Genomic DNA, 25,226 nt, shown 5'->3' on the forward strand with positions numbered 1-25,226 from the left:
CCCCAATGTATCACTCATTCCCCCTCTCTTGGTAGGGAACCACATAGCCTGACTGCCCTTACAGTAAGGAACCCCTTCCTATGCTGATGGTGAGATCTCCTTTCCTCCCCACCCCCAATGAATCACTCATTCCCCCTCTCTTGGTAGGGAATCCCATAGCCTGACTGCCCTTACAGTAAGGAACCCCTTCCTATGCTGATGTTGAGATCCCCTTTCCTCCCCACCCCCAATGAAACACTCATTCCCCCTCTCTTGGTAGGGAATCCCATAACCTGACTGCCCTTACAGTAAGGAACCCCTTCCTATGCTGATGGTGAGATCTCCTTTCCTCCCCACCCCCAATGAATCACTCATCCCCCCTCTCTTGGTAGGGAATCCCATAACCTGACTGCCCTTACAGTAAGGAACCCCTTCCTATGCTGATGGTGAGATCTCCTTTCCTCCCCACCCCCAATGAATCACTCATCCCCCCTCTCTTGGTAGGGAATCCCATAACCTGACTGCCCTTACAGTAAGGAACCCCTTCCTATGCTGATGGTGAGATCTCCTTTCCTCCCCACCCCGAACTCAAATACCAATAATTTGTGAGTTAACAAGCTCAAAAGAACCTCAAACAGTTTGAATTTGCCTCCCATTGGCTTCTACACCAACTCACAAGCTTCTAGATTAAATGAGGCGAGCCAAGAGTAGCTTTATAAATAAGTGTATATACAGTTTATTTAATACATAAATAAATTAAATAGTGCATGATACGGGGAGTTACAGTTGTGCCGGGGCAATCAGATCATCATGTACAAAACAAATGAATCTAATGGGACCAATGAAATGGACAGGAATATTTATCTCATCCTCAGTCTGAATGGGGGGGGTATTGGGGTTGGAGAAGTTGAGGAAGCGCAAATCCAACCCCCCAGTCAGTTGCAGTTGGGCTGCGTGATGCGTATTTAACACATTGGCTGCAATTGCGTCAGGTTCAACTCCTGCCAGTAACCACAATGGAGTCACGGGAGAAAACACTGGCATGATGGGTAAAAAACCTGAATTGGAGGTCATAAATTAACCCTCAGATCTGTGTGGCCGAGGTAGGTATCATACAGACTGATAACAGCTGAGGTAGGTATTAATAATATGTGTAATGTAAAGTGAATAAATGTGCTATACAGGTATGGGACCTGTTATCCAGAATGCTCAGGACCTGGGGTTTTCAGGATAAGGGATCTTTCCCTAACTTGGATCTCCATACCTTAATCTACTAAAAATCATTTAACCATTAAATAAACCCAATAGGGCTGTTCTGCCCCCAATAAGGGGTAATTATATCTTAGTTGGGATCAAGTACAGGTACTGTTTTATTATTACAGAGAAAAGGGAATCATTTAACCATTAAATAAACCCAATAGGGCTGTTCTGCCCCCAATAAGGGGTAATTATATCTTAGTTGGGATCAAGTACAGGTACTGTTTTATTATTACAGAGAAAAGGGAATCATTTAACCATTAAATAAACCCAATAGGGCTGTTCTGCCCCCAATAAGGGGTAATTATATCTTAGTTGGGATCAAGTACAGGTACTGTTTTATTATTACAGAGAAAAGGGAATCATTTAACCATTAAATAAACCCAATAGGGCTGTTCTGCCCCAATAAGGGGTAATTATATCTTAGTTGGGATCAAGTACAGGTACTGTTTTATTATTACAGAGAAAAGGGAATCATTTAACCATGAAATAAACCCAATAGGGCTGTTCTGCCCCCAATAAGGGTAATTATATCTTAGTTGGGATCAAGTACAGGTACTGTTTTATTATTACAGAGAAAAGGGAATCATTTAACCATTAAATAAACCCAATAGGGCTGTTCTGCCCCAATAAGGGGTAATTATATCTTAGTTGGGATCAAGTACAGGTACTGTTTTATTATTACAGAGAAAAGGGAATCATTTAACCATTAAATAAACCCAATAGGGCTGTTCTGCCCCCCAATAAGGGGTAATTATATCTTAGTTGGGATCAAGTACAGGTACTGTTTTATTATTACAGAGAAAAGGGAATCATTTAACCATGAAATAAACCCAATAGGGCTGTTCTGCCCCCAATAAGGGGTAATTATATCTTAGTTGGGATCAAGTACAGGTACTGTTTTTATTATTACAGAGAAAAGGGAATCATTTAACCATGAAATAAACCAATAGGGCTGTTTCTGCCCCAATAAGGGGTAATTATATCTTAGTTGGGATCAAGTACAGGTACTGTTTTATTATTACAGAGAAAAGGGAATCATTTAACCATGAAATAAACCCAATAGGGCTGTTCTGCCCCCCAATAAGGGGTAATTATATCTTAGTTGGGATCAAGTACAGGTACTGTTTTATTATTACAGAGAAAAGGGAATCATTTAACCATTAAATAAACCCAATAGGGCTGTTCTGCCCCAATAAGGGGTAATTATAACATTTGTAACACTGCCTCTCAGTCTCTGCAGTCTGTAGACATTTAAGGGACCAATGCTTTATATATTGGAGTCAGCTTACATCTAGCCAACTTGCTTCTTCTAGGACAAGTAGTCTATTGACATCTAGCCAAACTCTGGCTTGGTTTCTAAAGTCAGTTGACATTTAAGCCAGCCACTGGCGAATTCTGTGAAGTGTGGTCACATATAGCCAACCTTAGGCTTTCCCCTTGGGTCTACTGACCATTTAGCCACTTCTGGCTTATTCCATGCAACCACTTCTGGCTAAATACCTGGAGGCACTTCTGACTTATTCTCTTAAGGCACTTCTGGCTAATTTCCTTGAGGCACTTCTGGTTTATTCCCTGAAGTCACTTCTGGCTTATTCCCTGCAACCACTTCTGGTTTATTCCCTGAAGTCACTTCTGGCTTATTCCCTGCAACCACTTCTGGCTTATTCCCTGCAACCACTTCTGGCTTATTCCCTGCAACCACTTCTGGCTTATTCCCTGCAACCACTTCTGGCTTATTCCCTGCAACCACTTCTGGCTTATTCCCTGCAACCACTTCTGGCTTATTCCCTGCAACCACTTCTGGCTTATTCCCTGCAACCACTTCTGGCTTATTCCCTGCAACCACTTCTGGCTTATTCCCTGCAACCACTTCTGGCTTATTCCCTGCAACCACTTCTGGTTTATTCCCTGCAACCACTTCTGGCTTATTCCTGCAACCACTTCTGGCTTATTCCCTGCAACCACTTCTGGTTTATTCCCTGCAACCACTTCTGGCTTATTCCCTGCAACCACTTCTGGCTTATTCCCTGCAACCACTTCTGGCTTATTCCCTGCAACCACTTCTGGCTTATTCCCTGCAACCACTTCTGGCTTATTCCCTGCAACCACTTCTGGTTTATTCCCTGCAACCACTTCTGGCTTATTCCCTGCAACCACTTCTGGCTTATTCCCTGCAACCACTTCTGGTTTATTCCCTGCAACCACTTCTGGCTTATTCCCTGCAACCACTTCTGGTTTATTCCCTGCAACCACTTCTGATGCATTCCATGCAACCACTTCTGGCTAAATACCTGGAGGCACTTCTGGCTTATTCTCTTAAGGCACTTCTGGCTTATTCTCTTAAGGCACTTCTGGCTTATTCTCTACAACCACATCTGACTTATTCCCTGCAACCACTTCTGGTTTATTCCATGCAACCACTTCTGACGCATTCCATGCAACCACTTCTGGCTAAATACCTGGAGGCACTTCTGACTTATTCTCTTAAGGCACTTCTGGCTTATTCCCTGCAACCACTTCTGGCTTATTCTCTGCAACCATGTCTGGCTTATTCCTTGGAGACACTGCTAGTTTATTCACTGGAGCTGCCTCTGGTTTTTTCCCTCGGATCTTCTTTGACCTTTTCTTGGCTTCTAGCTCCTTTTCCTTGGCCCTGTACCGTGCATCTTCTGGGAACTGCCAGTCATCCAAAAGGTACTTGTATTGCACCTCTGGAGTTATCATTTGGACACATCTGGCCTTGGTGCTGGGCCTGAGATCATGTCTTACTTTCCAACCTAAGATCTTCTCATCCGTAGGCTGATATGGCTTTATCTCCTCATCCTGTATTTCATCAGCTTTTAAAGGCTTCAAGCCTTCCAGACACAACTCAGCCAGCTGTTGTCTGCGTTCTCTTAACCTCCTCAATTCCATGTCCATCCTTTCCCTACCAAATCGCTCCACTTTTTCCCAGAAAGTGCGGTTGAAATAGACATAAAGATACCAGTCCAGGGAATTCCAAGCCCGTAACCTCTCAATGTCCTCTTGTTCTAGTTGCGTGGGGGTCTCCCGAGCATTGAGTTTGAATGTCAATATATCATCAAGCTCCCAGCACAGTTCTTCCTTGAGAAGGATAACTGATTCATCAAAGTGCTCGGCAAATAGGACAAGGTTGAAGGCATCTTCCACCGCCCTTACTCCCTCACTTGCCATTTCCTCTGTGAAAGGCTCATCAGGGTCCATCCCAAGATCGAACCACAGAAGGTTGCGGGCGTAATGATGAGATTCGTTGTTGGGTCGATAATAAAGAGAAGTGTTGTAGATAAACGCCTTCAGGTTTGGTGCCTCTTTAAAGGTGGGACAGTACGTTCGGTAGTAAGAGAAAGCCGACTCGGCCATGGCAGCTGGATCCCGTAGAATGGTAAAGTAGAAGGAGTCTGAAGGCATGACCTTGCCAACCTGGAAAGAGAAAACTATTTTCAATGATCTTGTCTTAAGACCACAATCATTGAATTGTATTTCCTAAATGCATTTATAGTATTAGACCAGTATTGGCCATTTTATAGCCCCGCCCCACTTGCGTTGATCCTACAAGGGAAAGAGCCATTACCTCTGAAATGTTGAGGCGCATATGATGGCAGAGGATATCGTAGGGCGCCCGGCTGGCATTGTTGAACCCTTTCACCCAGCTGGCGTTGAAATAACTGGAGTAGTTAAAGTCCCGTTCGTAGGGCAAAGCGAAGTTCAGGGAGTTCCTGTCGCCATAGCGGTGCAAGATGTTCAGGATGGAGCTCCCCGCTGTCTTGTGGGTCTTCAGGAACATTATGTGATTCTTTGCCCGGCAAGTATCCTCTGAAGCATTGCCGAGAAGCCTCCTGTCAACAACAATACAGTGTGAGAGCAGAAAAAGAACCCCAACTGGTTGAATTGAGGGTGCTCAACAGCAGAACATGGGGCTTATTTATGAAAGGAGTGCATAGGGCCAATTCACTGTGGGTTTTTTTTTTACCCATAATGCAAAATAAACTGTCTCAAAAATGCCTTGAAGGATGATTATCACCCTAATGGCCCCGGATTAATTGTCTCCTCTGTACTGACATAGGTGGTCTGTTGTAGGTGGCCAAGTCCAACAGAAGGTATTGTACCCACGTGTGAGAGCAGTATGTGAACAGGTGGAGTCGGACAATAGGCCACTTACCTTTGCTGGGTGTTGGTGCCCAGAAGCCAAACAGAAACCCCGAGAGTCAGTAGAACAAAAAGCCAGAGCCTCTGGGTTATTTGCCTGCAGAACCGGACTAACTTCATTGTTTCCTAGGGAGAAAGTGCTGAGTGTGGGTCACTTGAGTTCATTGAGCAACTTATAACATGAACGGGCCAATTATATGTTGGAGGGCCTCATCCAATCAAATGGTTATGTCTAAAGGTGCCCATACACCTTCAGATCCGCCCGCTTGGCGATGCTGTTTGCTATGCGTCCAAACAGCTAAACATTCGCTAAAAGTCGCCGAGATGGTGCAGAAGCCAATGGCAGAGGCCCCTCCCTTTCACTTTAGAGGTTTCGGATTTCTGACACTGGTTTTTGAGTGATGATTTGAAAAATTTGAGTTTTTCGCCCCAACAATTTGAAAAATTTGCAGTTTCTGCAACTTTTTCCGGCACGGATTTTTTTTTTGTACATTTCGGAGAGTCGGGGAAATGAGTTAAAAATAAAAATATGACAAATGTTAGAGTTTTACTAAATCTGCACCTTAGTCTATTAATACTCATTTAGGGGCACACTGACTAACATTTCTCTTTTTTTTTTTTTATTTATAAAAATTAATTTACGTTACATTTACTAAAAAGTCTGAACTGGAAAAGTCAGGGCCATGGCATAGTGAAGGCCATAGGGGAGGCCATGGGGGAGGCCATGGGGGAGGCCATAGGGAAGGGCATAGGGGAGGCCATGGGGGAGGCCATAGGGAAGGGCATAGGGGAGGCCATGGGAGAGGCCATAGGGAAGACCATAAAGAAGGCCATAGGGGAGGCCATAGGGAAGGGTATAGTGAAGGCCATAGGGGAGGCCATAGGTGAGGCCATAGTGAAGAGCATAGTGAAGGGCATAGAGAAAAACATAGGGAAAGCCATGGGGGAGGCCATAGGGAAGGGCATAGTGAAGGCTTTAGGGGAGGCCATAGGGATGGGTATAGTGAAGGCCATAGGGAAGGGCATAGGGAAGGCCATGGGGGAAGCCATAGGGAAGGGCATAGAGAAAAGCATAGGGAAGGCCATGGGGGAGGCTATAGGGGAGGGCATAGTGAAGGCCATAGGGGAGGCCATAGGGAAGGGCATTGTGAAGGCCATAGGGGAGGCCATAGGGAAGGGCATAGTGAAGGCCATGGGGGAGGCCATAGGGAAGGGCATAGAGAAAAGCATAGGGAAGGCCATGAGGGAGGCCATAGGGAAGGGCATAGGGGAGGCCATGGGAGAGGCCATAGGGAAGACCATAAGGAAGGGCATAGGGAAGGCCATAGGGAAGGGTATAGTGAAGGCCATAGGGGAGGCCATAGGTGAGGCCATAGTGAAGAGCATAGTGAAGGGCATAGAGAAAAACATAGGGAAAGCCATGGGGGAGGCCATAGGGAAGGGCATAGTGAAGGCTTTAGGGGAGGCCATAGGGATGGGTATAGTGAAGGCCATAGGGAAGGGCATAGGGAAGGCCATGGGGGAAGCCATAGGGAAGGGCATAGAGAAAAGCATAGGGAAGGCCATGGGGGAGGCTATAGGGGAGGGCATAGTGAAGGCCATAGGGGAGGCCATAGGGAAGGTCATTGTGAAGGCCATAGGGGAGGCCATAGGGAAGGGCATAGTGAAGGCCATGGGGGAGGCCATAGGGAAGGGCATAGAGAAAAGCATAGGGAAGGCCATGAGGGAGGCCATAGGGAAGGGCATAGGGGAGGCCATGGGAGAGGCCATAGGGAAGACCATAAGGAAGGGCATAGGGAAGGCCATAGGGAAGGGTATAGTGAAGGCCATAGGGGAGGCCATAGGTGAGGCCATAGTGAAGAGCATAGTGAAGGGCATAGAGAAAAACATAGGGAAAGCCATGGGGGAGGCCATAGGGAAGGGCATAGTGAAGGCTTTAGGGGAGGCCATAGGGATGGGTATAGTGAAGGCCATAGGGAAGGGCATAGAGAAAAGCATAGGGAAGGCCATGGGGGAGGCTATAGGGGAGGGCATAGTGAAGGCCATAGGGGAGGCCATAGGGAAGGGCATTGTGAAGGCCATAGGGGAGGCCATAGGGAAGGGCATTGCGAAGGCCATAGGGGAGGCCATAGGGAAGGGCATAGTGAAGGCCATGGCGGAGGCCATAGGGAAGGGCATAGAGAAAAGCATAGGGAAGGCAATGGGGGAGGCTATAGGGGAGGGCATAGTGAAGGGCATGGGGAGGCTATAGGGGAGGCCATAGGGAAGGGCATAGGGGAGGCCATAGGGAAGGGCATAGGGGAGGCCATGGGAGAGGCCATAAGGAAGACCATAAGGAAGGGCATAGGGAAGGCCATAGGGGAGGCCACAGGGAAGGCCATAGGGGAGGCCATGTAGAGAAGGGGTATGAGATCCATCATGGCCATGTGGACCAAGAGATTTGGTCATGGTCGGACCTGGGGTGCATGGCCCACTGGGGCTGGCACCACAGGGGCCCCACACCCCCCCAAGGGACCCCAGCAGTGTTCCCCATCACCCCCTGTGCATATTTAGGCGCATCGAGAGAGAGGGGGTCCTGTGGGCCACTGTCCCTCCAGCCCAGCCCGACCCTGGGTTTGGTGCAGACCAAGTGGCATGGTGGGGAGGGGGGCCCAAAAGCCAAGTAGTATTGCCTTGTATGCCCAACAAAGTGCTCTGATGGATGGCATTGAAGGTGCAAAGTACAGGGCCACAAATAGAACAGAACCCTGGAATGAATCCCTGCCTTGAGGAGATGGAGCAGTACGGGAACCCAGAAGGATCATTCTCACCTCCAAGCTACGCAGCTCCCTCGTAGATGTCTCAGGGGGTCTCTCCTCCTCTCACCCTCAGCGTAATCTCCTTACCGAGCGAGGCCGGCACGTCTCCCTGAAACCCAAAGCAAATGGAAGTGAATTGGGGCACCGAGAAATGGAGGTATCTGCACCCTTTCTGCTCCCAGCTGTTGGTGCTGGGGGGGCAATTAAGTGACAGATATCACTGAGCCCCCTACTCAGCTCATGTCAGTAACATTGTGTCAGGGCGAGCAGCATAAAAGGGAGTGTGTGTCTTTATTAAAGGGGTTGTTTACTTTCTGGTTAACGTTTAATGTTATAGAATGGTCTATTCTTAGCAAGTTTTCAATTCTTCATTTTTTGTTATAGTTTTTTTAATGATTTCATTTTCAGTTCAGGAGCTCTCCAGTTTGGAGTTTCAGCAGCTGGTTGCTAGGGTCCGAGTTACCTTAGCAACGGGGGAGCGGTTTGGATGAGAGACGGGTATATGAATAGGAGAGGGGGCGAATAGAAGAGAAAGTTACAAAAAGTAACAATAAAACTGGAGCCTCACAGAGCAATAGGTTTTTGGCTGCCGGGGTCAGTGACCCCCATTTGAAAGCAGCAAACAGAAGAAGTAGGGAAATAATTCAAAAACTATAACAAATAAATAATAAAGACCAATTGAAGAGCAGGAACATTTCTGTGTGGGCACCTAAGTTGGTTCTATGGCCTGTATATCAGTCCCAGCTCATAATGGCGCACTGTATCTTTAAACTGATCACGTGACCACCAGAGTGCACCCAGGTGGAAATCCCTCGTAAATTACCCATAATGAGTTCAATGGGCCTGACCTTGAAAGGCTGACAGTAAAGTTCAGCTTGAGCAGCGAGACTGTTTGTTTTTGGATTAAAGCTCCGAAGGGTCTCGTGGCAACGAAAACCATAAATCATGGCCGACGTTGGGCAAGTACATTGGGCGCAAAGGCAAGTCGGAGAGATGTAGAATGTACTATATGGGCATGGAGATGGGCCGCTCTGGCCAGCGTAGGGTTGCCACTAGTGATGCGCCAATCTGGCCCATTTCGCTTTGCCGAAAATCTCACCAAACGGGGAAAAAAAAATCAGCGAAACGCATTTGACACGCAACATTTTCAAGGGGAACTTAAACACATTATTGTTTTCTATTTTACCCATTTTTAAGGGGAAGTTAAACAGATGATTATTTTATATTTCACACACTTTCAAGGGCAACTTAAACACATTATTGTTTTCTATTTTACCCATTTTTAAGGGGAAGTTAAACAGATGATCATTTTCTATTTCACACACTTTCAAGGGCAACTTAAACACATTATTGTTTTCTATTTCACAAACTTTCAAGGGCAACTTAAACACATTATCGTTTTCTATTTCACACACTTTCAAGGGCAACTTAAACACATTATTATTTTCTATTTCACACACTTTCAAGGGCAACTTAAACACATTATCGTTTTCTATTTCACACACTTTCAAGGGCAACTTAAACACATTATTATTTTCTATTTCACACACTTTCAAGGGCAACTTAAACACATTATTATTTTCTATTTCACACACTTTCAAGGGCAACTTAAACACATTATTATTTTCTATTTCACACACTTTCAAGGGCAACTTAAACACATTATTGTTTTCTATTTCACACACTTTCAAGGGCAACTTAAACACATTATTGTTTTCTATTTCACACACTTTCAAGGGCAACTTAAACACATAAGCAATATATTAAACTTTCACCAAAGTTTGGCATGAAAATAACACAAAATTCAAAATTTTTGTACGATCAACTTACAAATGATCATGACTATTAATAAATACATTGTCGGTCAAATTTTTTAATCAAGAAACTCTCAGCAGTTTGTGACTTTTAGTAAATCTGCCCATTAATGTCTAAATCAGAGATTCTTTGGGTCGGAACCCAAAAATGGCTTCCAAGTGGGTCTCCTTAACTCCCCCCCTCCTTTAACAAACGGGTACTTTACGGTGCACAATTGGTTCTAGAGCAATTTTAGAAAGTAACGGTGTAATAAAGGCAAAACTGACTGATTCTTTAGTCATGGGAACCAGGAAACCAGTGCAATAAAAGGGTAAGTGTGGGGATCGCGGCGCGTGGATATGGGGCTGGTACTGAGAGCGAAACCAGGCATTATGGGTAAAACGTAACATCATTAATTCTTAATAAAAAGGGAGGCGGTCTGTGTAATTACGTGCTAATTACATACACAATATTGTCATTAAATGTAATTATAGTGATTACATGGAGGGAGTACTCCACACAGAAAATTACACAATTAGTAGTGTGAATGGATCTGCACTCATATTCTGCCCAGAGAAACTTCACTCATTTATTAACTCATTGTAAAGGGCAATGTGACTACAGGGGTCATAAAAGTAAGTTCTAAATGAAGCCCTGATGGGCAGGGTTGTGCTATTTGTACATGAAAAGAGAACTGGCAGATTTGAGAACTGGGGGATAGAAAAATGGCAGATGGTAGAATGGTGGATAGAGAAATGGCAGATAGTGGAATGGTAGGTAAAGAAATGGCAGATTGTGGAATGGTGGATAGAGAAATGGCAGATGGTAGAATGGTGGATAGAGAACTGGCGTATAGATAACTGACAGATAGATAAATGGCAGATAGTGGAATGGTGGATAGAGAACTTGCAGATAGAGAAATGGCAGATAGTGGAATAGTGGATAGAGAACTGGCAGATATTGGGATGGTGGATAGAAACCTGGCTGATATAGAAATGGCAGATAGTGGAATGGTGGATAGAGAACCTGCAGATAAAGAAATTGCAGATATTGGAATGGTGGATAGAGAAATGGTGGATAGAGAAATGGCAGATAGTGGAATGGTGGATAGAGACCTGGCAGATATAGAAATGGCAGATAGTGGAATGGTGGAAAGAGAAATAGCAGATAGTGGGATGGTGGATAGAGAAATGGCAGCTAGTGGAATGGTGGATAGAGAAATGGCAGATAGTGGAATGGTGGATAGAGACCTGGCAGATATCGAAATGGCAGATAGTGGAATGGTGAAAAGAGAAATAGCAGATAGTGGGATGGTGGATAGAGAAATGGCAGATAGTGGAATGGTGGATAGAGAAATGGCAGATAGTGGAATGGTGGATAGAGACCTGGCAGATATTGAAATGGCAGATAGTGGAATGGTGAAAAGAAAAATAGCAGATAGTGGGATGGTGGATAGAGAAATGGCAGCTAGTGGAATGGTGGATAGAGAAATGGCAGATAGTGGAATGGTGGATAGAGAACTGGCAGATAGTGAAATGGTGAAAAGAGAAATAGCAGATAGTGGGATGGTGGACAGAGAAATGGCAGCTAGTGGAATAGTGGATAGAGAACTGGCAGATAGAGAAATGGCAGATAGAGCACATATTGTACAGTGCTGCGGAATATGTTGGCGCTTTATAAATAAATGTTAATGTAATGTAATGTAAATAGAGAAATGCTAGGATACACAGTACATCACTAACTGTTGCACCTACCAGATACAGACAATAGACCTCCACCTGTGTTCCTCCAACAAAGCATCAGATGCTCCCGGGCAGCAGCGAGACATGTGTATGGGTGTGAGAATGTTAATTACTACTTAAATAGGTAACTAGTGACTTCATTGTTAGAAGCTTATCTCAGATAGGTAACCCAGTAGCCTCGTAAATTCCACCTCTCGCAGAAACACAACACAAGCCCAGTAGTGCTAGGCGGATCCTCCTGGTTTTCTAATATTTCCCAATATATCGTTTTTATTATCAGCAGGGACTTATCTTAAGAACAAAGGTCTCCTCATAGATACAGTAGTCCTCACTCACCTCATACGAGCCAATAGGAAATATCATCGGGCTAATTCAATCGTCTGTCAACGAGCCAATGCGGTCCCTGATCCTAAAGGAAAGTCAAACCTGGCCAATCAAGATCTGCCCCATTTTGGACCAGATATTGGTCAGGTAGGCTCGTCATGGGTGCCCATAAACAGGCAGATATCCTCCTTGTTTTCTAATATTTCCCAATTTATCTTTTTTATTATCAGAAGGGACTTATCTTTAGAACAAAGGTCTTCTCATAGATACAGTAGTCCTCACTCACCTCATACGACCCAATAGGAAATATCATTACAAAGCCCTGACAATAAAAGTGGCCATACACGGTGTGATCCGCTCGTTTGGGCTAATTCAATTGTCAGTAAACGAGCCAATGCGGTCCCCAATCCAAAAGGAAATTCAAACCTGGCCAATCAAGATCTTCCCAATTTTGGACAGATATTGGTCAGGTAGGCTCATCATGGGTGCCCATAAACGGGCAGATAAGCTGTCGAATCGGTCTGAAGGACCCCAAGCCCAAAGGACCTTTACACAATGGGGTGTAAACAAATGTCACCGGGGATGTTGCCCATAGCAACCAAACAGATCTTTGCATTTGTATATGACTGCTGATTGGTTGATATAAGCAGCATCACCGGTGATGTTTGTCTCCAGTGTTAATAAAGATGCCCAACATGTAGTAAGTATTAAGGATGCACCGAATCCAGGATCCAGTTTGGGATTCGCCCAAGATTAGGCCTTTCTCAGAAGGATTCAGAGTTGGACGAATCCACGCTCCTGGTTGAACCAAAACTGAATCATAAAATGATGTGACTTTTTGTCACATAAACACAGAAGTTGAACATTTTTTCAACCCTTCCTTATTCAGCTCAGTATTCGGGGTTCCGACAAATCCCAAAATAATGTAGAGTGTAAGCTCTTTTGGGCAGGGCTCCCTTCCCCTCCTGTATCAGTTATTGATTGCTTTATATGTTACTCCTTGTAGAGTGTAAGCTCTTTTGGGCAGGGCTCTCTTCCCCTCTTGTATCGGTTACTGATTGCTTTATATGTTACTCTGTATGTCCAATGTATGGAACCCACTTATTGTACAGCGCTGCGGGATATGTTGGCGCTTTATAAATAAATGTTAATAAAGTGTTAATAATAGATAGATAGATAGATAGATAGAGAGAGAGAGAGTTAGATACAGAGAGATAGCTAGATAGATAGATAGATAGATAGATGGATAGATAGATAGATAAATAGATAGATAGATAAATAGATAGATAGATAGATAGATAGATAGAGTTAGATACAGAGAGATAGCTAGATAGATAGATAGATAGATAGATGGATAGATAGATAGATAAATAGATAGATAGATAAATAGATAGATAGATACAGAGAGTTAGATACAGAGAGATAGCCAGATAGATAGATAGATAGATAGATAGATGGATAGATAGATAGATAAATAGATAGATAGATAAATAGATAGATAGATACAGAGAGTTAGATACAGAGAGATAGCCAGATAGATAGATAGATAGATACAGAGAGTTAGATACAGAGAGATAGATAGATAGATAGATAGATAGATAGATAGATACAGAGAGATAGCCAGATAGATAGATAGATAGATAGATAGATACAGAGAGTTAGATACAGAGAGATAGATAGATAGATAGATAGATACAGAGAGTTAGATAGATAGATAGATAGATAGATAGATAGATAGATAGATACAGAGAGATAGATAGATACAGAGAGATAGATAGATAGATATAGATAGATAGATGGATAGATAGATAGATAGATATAGATAGATAGATGGATAGATAGATAGATAGATAGATAGATAGATACAGAGAGTTAGATACAGAGAGATAACCAGATAGATAGATAGATAGATAGATAGATAGATAGATAGATACAGAGAGTTAGATACAGAGAGATAACCAGATAGATAGATAGATAGATAGATAGATAGATACAGAGAGATAGATAGATAGATAGATAGATAGATAGATACAGAGAGATAGCCAGATAGATAGATAGATAGATAGATAGATAGATAGAGTTAGATACAGAGAGATAGCCAGATAGATAGATAGATAGATACAGAGAGATAGACAGATATATAGATAGATACAGAGAGTTAGATACAGAGAGATAGCCAGATAGATAGATGATAGATAGATAGATAGATAGATAGATGATAGATAGATAGATAGCCAGATAGATAGATAGATAGCCAGATAGATAGATAGATAGATAGATAGATAGATAGATAGATAGATGAAGAGAGTTAGATACAGAGAAATAGATAGATAGATAGATAGAGTTAGATACAGAGAGATAGCCAGATAGATAGATAGATAGATAGATAGATACAGAGAGTTAGATACAGATAGATAGATAGATAGATACAGAGAGATAGCCAGATAGATAGATAGATAGATGATAGATAGATAGATAGATAGATAGATGATAGATAGATGATAGATAGATAGATAGATAGATAGATAGATAGATAGATAGATAGATACAGAGAGTTAGATACAGAGAGATATCCAGATAGATAGATAGATAGATAGATACAGAGAGTTAGATACAGAGAGATAGATAGATAGATAGATAGATAGATAGATAGAGAGAGAGAGAGAGAGAGAGAGAGAGTTAGATACAGAGAGATAGACAGATAGATAGATAGATGAAGAGCGTTAGATACAGAGAAATAGATAGATAGATAGATAGATAGATAGATAGATGAGAGAGAGAGAGTTAGATACAGAGAGATAGCCAGATAGATAGATAGATGAAGAGCGTTAGATACAGAGAAATAGATAGATAGATAGATAGATAGATAGATAGATGAGAGAGAGAGAGTTAGATACAGAGAGATAGACAGATAGATAGATAGATGAAGAGCGTTAGATACAGAGAAATAGATAGATAGATAGATAGATAGATAGAGAGAGAGAGAGAGAGAGAGAGAGAGAGTTAGATACAGAGAGATAGACAGATAGATAGATAGATGAAGAGCGTTAGATACAGAGAAATAGATAGATAGATAGATAGATAGATAGATAGATGAGAGAGAGAGAGTTAGATACAGAGAGATAGACAGATAGATAGATAGATGAAGAGCGTTAGATACAGAGAAATAGATAGATAGATAGATAGATAGATGAGAGAGAGAGAGTTAGATACAGAGAGATAGCCAGATAGATAGATGATAGATATTGTAAGCTCTTTTTGTAGAGTGTAAGCTCTTTTGGGCAGGGCTCCCTTCCCCTCCTGTATCGGTTACTGATTGCTTTATATGTTACTCTGTATGTCCAATGTATGTAACCCACTTATTGTACAGCGCTGCGGGGTATGTTGGCGCTTTATAAATAAACGTTAATAATAATAATAATAATAATAATAATGGATTCGGCCCATCCCTAGTAAGGATACAATAGCTTGGGACTGAAAGATGGCAGCCATGACTCAATATGATCCAATAATAATAGGAGTATGGGATCTATTATCCATGCAACTAGTATTTCCCCATATCTAGGCTTCCTGCCTAACAGGTTTGGGTAGTTCCCATCAATAGCAGCCCTAACATATTAGTATAAATAGCAAATAACCAGTTTCCCAAGTCTATAGCCCACCCTCTGTCCTCTTCATATGGGGCATTAAGGATATTTAGAATTTCTCAATGCCAAATTCTCTCTCTGTCTAATACGCCCTTTGCTGTCCCTAATGTACCACAGAGGTAGTTATTATAAGATATATATATTATATAATAAAGAAAGCACAATAATAAGCAGTATAGGTTTGTATTCCGCCCCCCAAACCCAGAAATTATATATATACATGTATTACCCATGTATATGTTGATAGTTCTTGTTTATTAAAGGTGGTTTCTATTCAATGCAGTCTATTCTGTAGTTTATTCTAAGCGTGGGGGGGGGGGGGCACTGACCTCTATGGATTAGTCCATTACTGTATATCTTGCTCCATGTCATGTTCTGTTTACATATCCTGCTTTGTTAAAATTCATTATTAACCCAATAGCATTGTAAATTCCATAAACCCTGCGTAAGAGAAGCTAATGAAAGTGACCCAGGTGTGTTCTTGTTGTTGACACACACAAAGGGCAAGTAAAACTCAAACATGAGTTGTTAAAACTTGCCTTATGGCACAGGCCCTCCTGCTCTTGCACAGTGCCCCTTTGGGCATCCAGGGTGCCAATGTCCAGAGTTGGACTGGGTACCTGTAGGCCTCCTAGGGCTACCACCGCCGCTGCCCAACTCAGACCCGGCCCACTGGGTTTTTCCCATGTACTGATGGACAGCAGACACCTACTAATATATACAACCATAGAGTAATGGAAGGACTGGCACACTAACAAGGAAAAGAAACGATAAGATATATATTGTATCTACCTGTTAGCCCAGAGTCTTCTCAGCAGTCGTCTTGCCTCAGTCCTAGCTGATAATGCACACCATGCAGCTTACTTATATCAATGGCTACTGAACTGGGATATCTGGGTTAACTGGGTTGTCCAGAACTCATAATTCTTGACCTGTCACTCTTTGGTACAAAAATGTAACTCATTTCAAAGAGATGCTTGAGGCTCAAAATGACCACCTCTGAACTCATCTGGCTCTTTTGTTGTTGGTTTCCCCTGATGTCCACAAAGTGGCTTTACAAGCCCAACCAGTTTACCCCAGCGTGGAGCTTGCACGTTCTCACATCCTGTACTAGGACATTGTACATTTATACAACCCACAGTCACCACAAAGGAAATATTTGCACATTACTTTGTACTTAGAGCCACTGAAGTGATGCAAGGTGCCACCTGGGGTTATATGTACCTATTTGCTCATTGACTTCCCTCGCTCGATGTTTTTGTTCAACGTTTACCCAATGCTGTCTCTTAAGGTGCCCATACTCTGTAAGATTCGCTTGGTGAGGTCGCCAAGAGAGCAGATCTTCTCCCGATATGCCCACTTATGGATGGGTGATATCGGGGTAATTTGATTGTTTGTCCCTAGAGCCAACCGATCTAATGAAAATGGCGGGCTTAAGCTTGGTTTCGTAGCCACATCAATGCGATGGAAAAATCAAACCTGCCTGATTGAGATCTGTCCAATTTCAGGCCAGGTGTTGGTCGGGGAGGCCCTTCGTTGTTGCCTATACACAGGCTAAAGGATTGATATCGGCAGCTGAAATCGGCCCATGTATGCCCACCTTTTGCCTCTTTTATCTAGGACTTCCTACCTATCCCATGGTAGTCCTCATATCCATAAAGGACCCCATACACGGGCCGATTCGGGTCCCTTAGACCAATTCGGCAGCTAATCGGCCCGTGTATGGGGACTACCGACGGGCCTGCCCGACCGATATCTGTCCTGAAATCGGCCAGATCTCGATTGGCAGGTTAGAAAATCTAGTCGGATCGGGGACCACATCGGCTCGTTGATGCGGTCCCCGAACCGACTGCCCCATTGCCTGGGGCCAAACTTTTGAATTAGCCTACACACTCCCCGATATCGCCCACCCGTAGGTGGGGATATCGGGTGAAGATCCGAATCTTAACGTGTATGAGCACCTAAACTCCATACCGCTCACTGTGTGGTGGTCATATCCAGCACTCAATAGTACTTGCACCATAGTGGTCATTATATCTAACTCTTTGGGTCCACCAGCTTCTATGCCCATGGTTGGAATTCGATATCGCCCACCTTAGGACGACATATCAGGAGAAGATTTGCTGGTTTGGCAACCTCTCCAAACGATTGGGTCTTAACATGAATGGCCATCATGTAAGATGAGAACTAAAGATTGGTATGTAATTATTTCATACATGTTACAACCCCAAAAGTTGCTTCCTTTCTTACCCCAAACCTATTTACCTGCCCTAGTTCCTTTGCCCACGGTCCCCTCAGTATCTCCTAAGCCTCTCTGTTCCTAGGTTTTCTGTTCACCGGTTCCTATTACCATCGAGCCTCTCTTCCATATTATGTGTTGTAGTCTTTCGCTGAATTTATATAGTGTCAAAAGTAATCTATGATGAATGGCTGGAAACATTCAGACATATCTCCGCTGGCTGGAAAACACCAGGAGAGAATGTGCCACATGTACGTTTAATAGGGATAATAATACATTTATGCACCTCTCTTATCTCCTCCACTGTTTGTGTGTAAATACCCTCGGGCTGTGCTTGCCTATCATACAAAAGAGAGATTAAAAGTAACCCTAAAGGTGGCCATACACGTGGCGATCCGACGATGTTTCGTACGACCATCGGTCGCACGAAACATCGTCAGATCCGCCACACACCATTCAGGGCTGAATCGGCAGGTAAGGAGGTAGAAACAATAGGATTTCTACCTCCTTCTGCCGATTCAGCTCTGAAGGGAGAATTTTGGTCAGGCGCCTTCTATGGCGCCCGATCAAAATTTTCAAACTTGTCCGATCGGCGAGTCGTCCGATATCGGCAGCTTCCTGCGATATCGGTCGACTCGCCGACATGCCATACACGCACCGATTATCGTACGAAACGAGGTTTCGTACGATAATATCGGTGCGTGTATGGCCACCTTTAGGCTTGGTTAGGTCTGCGCTAGATTCCCAAGGCTGGAAGAGAGCAGATAAGATCTTAAGAGATCTTAAGGACCCCATACACATGAAGATTCTCTCGTTTGTCGAGGTCCCCAAGCGAGTGGATCTTCACCCGATTTCCCCAACTACGGGTGGGCTATACCGGGGAACGTGTAGGCTAATTCCATCGTTTGGCCATACACGGGCTGATAAACTGCCGAATGCTGATCATTTACTGATAATTGTCCCTACGTGTGTTTTAGCAGAGATCATTTTTAAGTATTGTCTATGGCAGGGGATTTTCTGGAGTTTAGTAGCCGTGACAAGTAGCTGCTACTAAGTAGCAGGTAAAAATCACTGGGATGTGCCAAATGTTAGGCTCCCCCCACACAATATCAGGGAGCGTGTAGGCTAATTCGATCGTTTGGCCCTGGGGCCAAACGATCGAATTATATTGGCAGCAATGGGGCAGTCGGTTCGGGGACTGCATGCGGTCCCTGATCCGATTAAATTTCTTAACCTGCCTGATCGATATCTGCCCAATTTCAGGCCAGAACCCTCGTTTCTGCCCCTACACGGGCCGATAAGCTTCCGAAACGGTCCAAGGGACCCATATTGGCAGCTACAATCAGCCCATGTATGGGGACCTTAAGGGTGAAGACACACAGAGCTACTAGTAGCAGCTACTTGTCACGGCTACTAAAATAGACAGTTCTGATCATTTACTGATAATTGTCTCTACGTGTGTTTTAGCAGAGACAATTTTTAAGTATTGTCTATGGCAGGGGATTTTCTGGTGTTTAGTAGCTATGACAAGTAGCTGCTACTAAGTAGCTCCATGTGTCTTCACCCTTAAGGCTCTGGTACACGGGGAGATTAGTTGCCCCCGCGACAAATCTCCCTTGTTGCGGGCGACTAATCTCCCCGATATGACATCCAACCAGCGAAAATGTAAATCGTAAGGTGGGATGGCATACACGGTGGCGATTGGCGAAGTTGCCTCTCGAGGCAACTGCAGCGATTTCCACGAATCACGCCGACGCATATGCCATCCCACCGGTGATTTACATTTTCGCCGGTTGGATGTCATATCGGGGGGGGATGGAATATAAACAAGTATTCCTAAAGTGGCATAGTCCTGTACAATAGATATAGGCAAGTCGCTACATTAGTTTAGGGAGTGCTCCTCTATACATATATATATATATCGATATTTATGGCACTGCCCGCTGTCCCGGATTCATTGTTAGATGTCCCGCTTCTCAGCATTGCCATTTAATTGGTTGCTGTGCCTGCTCTGCTCCAGGGAATAAAGCCCCGCCCCCTTAACTCTTGAATCTCCCCTGCTACCCCAAGCTCACAGATTTACCTTGATGTTTAATTGTCCTGGGAGGAGCATTTGTGACAGGCAAGGGTTAACTATCAGCATTGGCTGCATCCCTCTCCTTGCTCCTGCTCACCGGGTCAGGGGCTGGGAGTGTGCTCTGTCTTTTATCAGGCAGAAGAGGCTGCTGTGTTTATTTGTGTGCTGGGCAGTTTCACCTTCCCGCCCCTAACATATACAGTGGAGGAAATAATGATTTGACCCCTCACTGATTTTGTAAGTTTGTCCAATGACAAAGAAATGAAAAGTCTCAGAACAGTATCATTTCAATGGTAGGTTTATTTTAACAGTGGCAGATAGCACATCAAAAGGAAAATCGAAAAAATAACTTTAAATAAAAGATAGCAACTGATTTGCATTTCATTGAGTGAAATAAGTTTTTGAACCCCTACCAACCATTAAGAGTTCTGGCTCCCACAGAGTGGTTAGACACTTCTACTCAATTAGTCAACCTCATTAAGGACACCTGTCTTAACTAGTCACCTGTATAAGAGACACCTGTCCACAGAATCAATCAATCAAGCAGACTCCAAACTCTCCAACATGGGAAAGGCCAAAGAGCTGTCCAAGGATGTCAGAGACAAAATTGTAGACCTGCACAAGGCTGGAATGGGCTACAAAACCATTAGCAAGAAGCTGGGAGAGAAGGCAACTGTTGGTGCGATTGTACGAAAATGGAAGGAGCACAAAATGACCATCAATCGACCTCGCTCTGGGGCTCCACGCAAGATCTCACCTCGTGGGGTGTCAATGATTCTGAGAAAGGTGAAAAAGCATCCTAGAACTACACGGGAGGAGTTAGTTAATGACCTCAAATTAGCAGGGACCACAGTCACCAAGAAAACCATTGGAAACACATTACACCGCAATGGATTAAAATCCTGCAGGGCTCGCAAGGTCCCCCTGCTCAAGAAGGCACATGTGCAGGCCTGAAGTTTGCCAATGAACACCTGAATGATTCTGTGAGTGACTGGGAGAAGGCGCTGTGGTCTGATGAGACCAAAATAGAGCTCTTTGGCATTAACTCAACTCGCTGTGTTTGGAGGAAGAAAAATGCTGCCTATGACCCCCAAAACACCGTCCCCACCGTCAAGCATGGGGGTGGAAACATTTTGCTTTGGGGGTGTTTTTCTGCTAAGGGCACAGGACAACTTATTCGCATTAACGGGAAAATGGACGGAGCCATGTATCGTGAAATCCTGAACGACAACCTCCTTCCCTCTGCCAGGAAACTGAAAATGGCTCATGGATGGGTGTTCCAGCACGACAATGACCCAAAACATACAGCAAAGGCAACAAAGGAGTGGCTCAAGAAGAAGCACATTAAGGTCATGGAGTGGCCTAGTCAGTCTCCGGACCTTAATCCAATAGAAAACCTATGGAGGGAGCTCAAGCTCAGAGTTGCACAGAGACAGAAACCTTAGGGATTTAGAGATGATCTGCAAAGAGGAGTGGGACCAACATTCCTCCTAAAATGTGCGCAAACTTGCTCATCAATTACAAGAAACGTTTGACCTCTGTGCTTGCAAACAAGGGGTTTTCCACTAAGTATTAAGTCTTTTTTTGTTAGAGGGTTCAAAAACTCATTTCACTCAATGAAATGCAAATCAGTTGCTATCTTTTATTTAAAGTTATTTTTTCGATTTTCCTTTTGATGTGCTATCTGCCACTGTTAAAATAAACCTACCATTGAAATGATACTGTTCTGAGACTTTTCATTTCTTTGTCATTGGACAAACTTACAAAATCAGTGAGGGGTCAAATCATTATTTCCTCCACTGTATCTCCCACTCCTGGGAATCTCTGGCAGAGCACAGCATGCACAATAGAAAACAGAGGTATCGCTGATCCGTTCATGAAATCTAGCAGACATTTAAAAAGGGGCCCTTATAAGTCTGGGAACCTTAGGCCTTGTTAATATGGCTAGAACTTCTAGTGGTACATTTATATTGTTTTGCTTTCAACTGATTAAGAATGGAAGGAAATAACAGAGATTTATGTACCACTGGAATTGGCCCTGTTTATAACTTTGGCAAATGCACAGAACTGTTGGCATGTCTGAAGTTGATATGCCCTTTAACAGTTTCATTTAGTAATTTTACTGGCATGTCTGGGGTTAATATGCCCTTTATCAATTTAATGTAGTCATACTGGCACCTTTGAAGTTAATATGTCCTTTATTCTTTTTATTTAGTGATTATACTGGCACATCTGGGGCATGTAAAGTGGGTGTGGCATGTGGGGGTGTGGCCACAAACATTTCCCTGCACTACCCGCGTTACATATTTTTGTCCCTCTTTCTCTTAATGAAATGTTGGGAGGTATGATATATATACATACACTGTACATACACCCCATAGATACACACCTATATACATACACTGTACATACACCCCATAGATACACACCTATATACATACACTGTACATACACCCCATAGATACACACCTATATACATACACTGTACATACACCCCATAGATAGACACCTATATACATACACTGTACATACACCCCATAGATATACACCTATATACATACACTGTACATACACCCCATAGATACACACCTATATACATACACTGTACATACACCCCATAGATAGACACCTATATACATATACTGTACATACACCCCATAGACACCTATATACATACACTGTACATACACCCCATAGATACACACCTATATACATACACTGTACATACACCCCATAGATACACACCTATATACATACACTGTACATACACCCCATAGATACACACCTATATACATACACTGTACATACACCCCATAGATACACACCTATATACATACACTGTACATACACCCCATAGATACACACCTATATACATACACTGTACATACACCCCATAGATAGACACCTATATACATACACTGTACATACACACCATAGATAGACACCTATATACATACACTGTACATACACCCCATAGATACACACCTATATACATACACTGTACATACACCCCATAGATACACACCTATATACATACACTGTACATACACCCCATAGATACACACCTATATACATACACTGTACATACACCCCATAGATACACACCTATATACATACACTGTACATACACCCCATAGATACACACCTATATACATACACTGTACATACACCCCATAGATACACACCTATATACATTCATAGTAAGAGGCAAATGCCAAATATTAAATACACTTTGATATAATATATTAAGTAGAAATACAATGGGGGGGCATGTATTACAGACAGACAGATACCCTGCACCCCTACCCTTACCAATACACTAAAGACATTTTGTGCCCCGTACTATGTATTAGAGAAAAGGCTCTCACCTGTATACGCGCAGGTACAGCTCTGATGGGTTAGGACACTTTGCAATGTATGTGGCACATAATCCCTGTATATACACAGGAACGCCTGTACCTATGGGTATAAAGAGATGCCTGAGGGAGGGTGTTTGTACAAAGCTTTGGTGACCCCCCCCCTCCCAGTGATGTCAGTTCCCCAGTCCTGATGGATTGTCTTTAGTGTTTATATTTGCCTCCAATAATGCATGGCCCTACCTACTTTTAGCATTGGGTCGACCTGCACAAAGCTTATCCTTCCTACCCGGGGCTGTACTACTGCCCTAACACAGGGGTGGGCAGGGCGTGACATCAACAGACAAACATCCCCGGCAAACAGTCAGCAAATGGTTGGGCTCATCATAGGAAATGTCCTTATAATAAAAGCTCCCCTGTTCCTTTCAAGGAAGCTCAGCTTCAATGGGGGAGTTAAAAAGGGCTAGGATTATAGTCTATATATATTGAATTAGATGCACGCTGCATGGCTGCACATAAATCAGTTCAGGCTGCAGCATGCATGTAAATGAATTGCTAGATAGCCATGCAGGGTGTGAATTCAATATGTGGTTGGTATTAAAGGGGTGAGGTTGCAACCCTAGCCAGGAACCTCCCCCCAAACAGTCTTTAGGAGAGAGCGGCCTATGGGGTCCCATCTCACCCAGCTGTGTTTCTCTGGGAGTTACCCCATTATGAAGGCTCTCCCCCATTTTCACACCCCCTCCCGAAGTGCCGCAAAGTCCTGAAAAGTCCCCCCGCACCCAGTAGGGGCCCCTGCTGCACCCCCTAACCCCACTCAGAGCCTCCCTAATCCCCTGCAGGGGCCCCCCAAGCCATATTCCCCTGAGTACATCAGTTTAACGCATCAGGGGAGCATGGCGGGCCGCCGGGGCCCACTGGGTTTTTTCCCCGTGTCCCGGCGGCCCAGTCCGACCCTGCCAAACCCCACTGTCCCTTGGACCTTTCTGTGGTTTTCAAGACAGTCTCTAAAGATCTAAGAGCAGGGTCGGACTGGGCTGCCAGAACACCGGTTAAAAACCCCATGGGTCCTGACCTGAACCCCGCCGGGTCATGGGGGGCGGGAGGAGGCGGGGCTGTGATGGCACAGGGGCGGGACTATGATGTGCGATCGGCAATTTGCAGATTGCCGCGTCAGTGTTACTGAGTGCTGCTCGGTTTTCCTAATTAGGGATACCAGGCAGGGTCAAAACTGGACCCTAATGCAAAGTGCAATCCCAATACGACCCCCCTCCTCCGTCTCTGACTTAGTGCCGAGCAAGCGCAATCCAATTTATCAGAAGAGACAATCCCATACGAATATTTTCAAAAATCAATTTTACCGAACTGGAATTTTCCTACTTTGTCGAAAAAAATCTTGAAAATTCAAATGAAAAAATCTGCCCGGAAACCGGTCGATGCCCAGCTATTTTATCATTCAGACAAATGGATAAATGGAATAATGTTACAGAATGCCCTATTCCTAGCAACTTTGCAATTGGTCTTCATTATTTATTTGTTATCGTTTTTGAATTATTTGCCTTCCTCTTTGCAGCTTTCAAATGGGGGTCACTGACCCCGGCAGCCAAAAGCCTATTGCTCTGTGAGGCTCCAGTTTTATTGTTATTGTTACTTTTATTACTTATATCTCTACTCAGGCCCTTTCCTAGTCATATACCCACTCTCGTTTGGACCACTGCCTGGTTGCTAGGGTAAATAAGACCCTAGCAACCAGATAGCTGCTGAACAAAAAGCTCAATAACTGAAAAACCAAAAATAAATGTCTACATCATATTAAAAGCTAATTTAAAGGTGAACTACCCCTTTA

General features: G+C 43.7%; 2 protein-coding genes across 5 annotated transcripts; both read right to left on the reverse strand.

The window, feature by feature from the left end:
* Positions 1-687: 687 nt before the first annotated feature.
* Positions 688-23,490, reverse strand: gal3st4.1 (galactose-3-O-sulfotransferase 4, gene1). 4 transcript variants are annotated; one of them, NM_203832.1, is given in 8 exon segments: positions 688-1,528; positions 2,204-2,773; positions 2,822-3,636; positions 3,733-4,677; positions 4,829-5,093; positions 5,417-5,529; positions 8,214-8,310; positions 16,501-16,604. In NM_203832.1, coding segments are annotated over 3 exon segments (1,215 nt in total). In that variant the 5' UTR covers positions 5,042-5,093; positions 5,417-5,529; positions 8,214-8,310; positions 16,501-16,604; the 3' UTR covers positions 688-1,528; positions 2,204-2,773; positions 2,822-3,579.
* On the reverse strand, positions 2,372-3,676 carry LOC116409572. Its single transcript, XM_031898255.1, has 3 exons — positions 3,668-3,676; positions 2,870-3,522; positions 2,372-2,701 (listed from the first exon to the last, which is right to left on the reverse strand). The coding sequence occupies exons 1-3, from the start codon at positions 3,674-3,676 to the stop codon at positions 2,683-2,685; spliced, it is 681 nt and encodes a 226-aa protein (XP_031754115.1). The 3' UTR covers positions 2,372-2,682.
* Positions 23,491-25,226: the final 1,736 nt, after the last annotated feature.

This window comes from Xenopus tropicalis, chromosome 3 (genome assembly GCF_000004195.4).
Source record: "Xenopus tropicalis strain Nigerian chromosome 3, UCB_Xtro_10.0, whole genome shotgun sequence".
NCBI lineage: Eukaryota > Metazoa > Chordata > Amphibia > Anura > Pipidae > Xenopus > Xenopus tropicalis.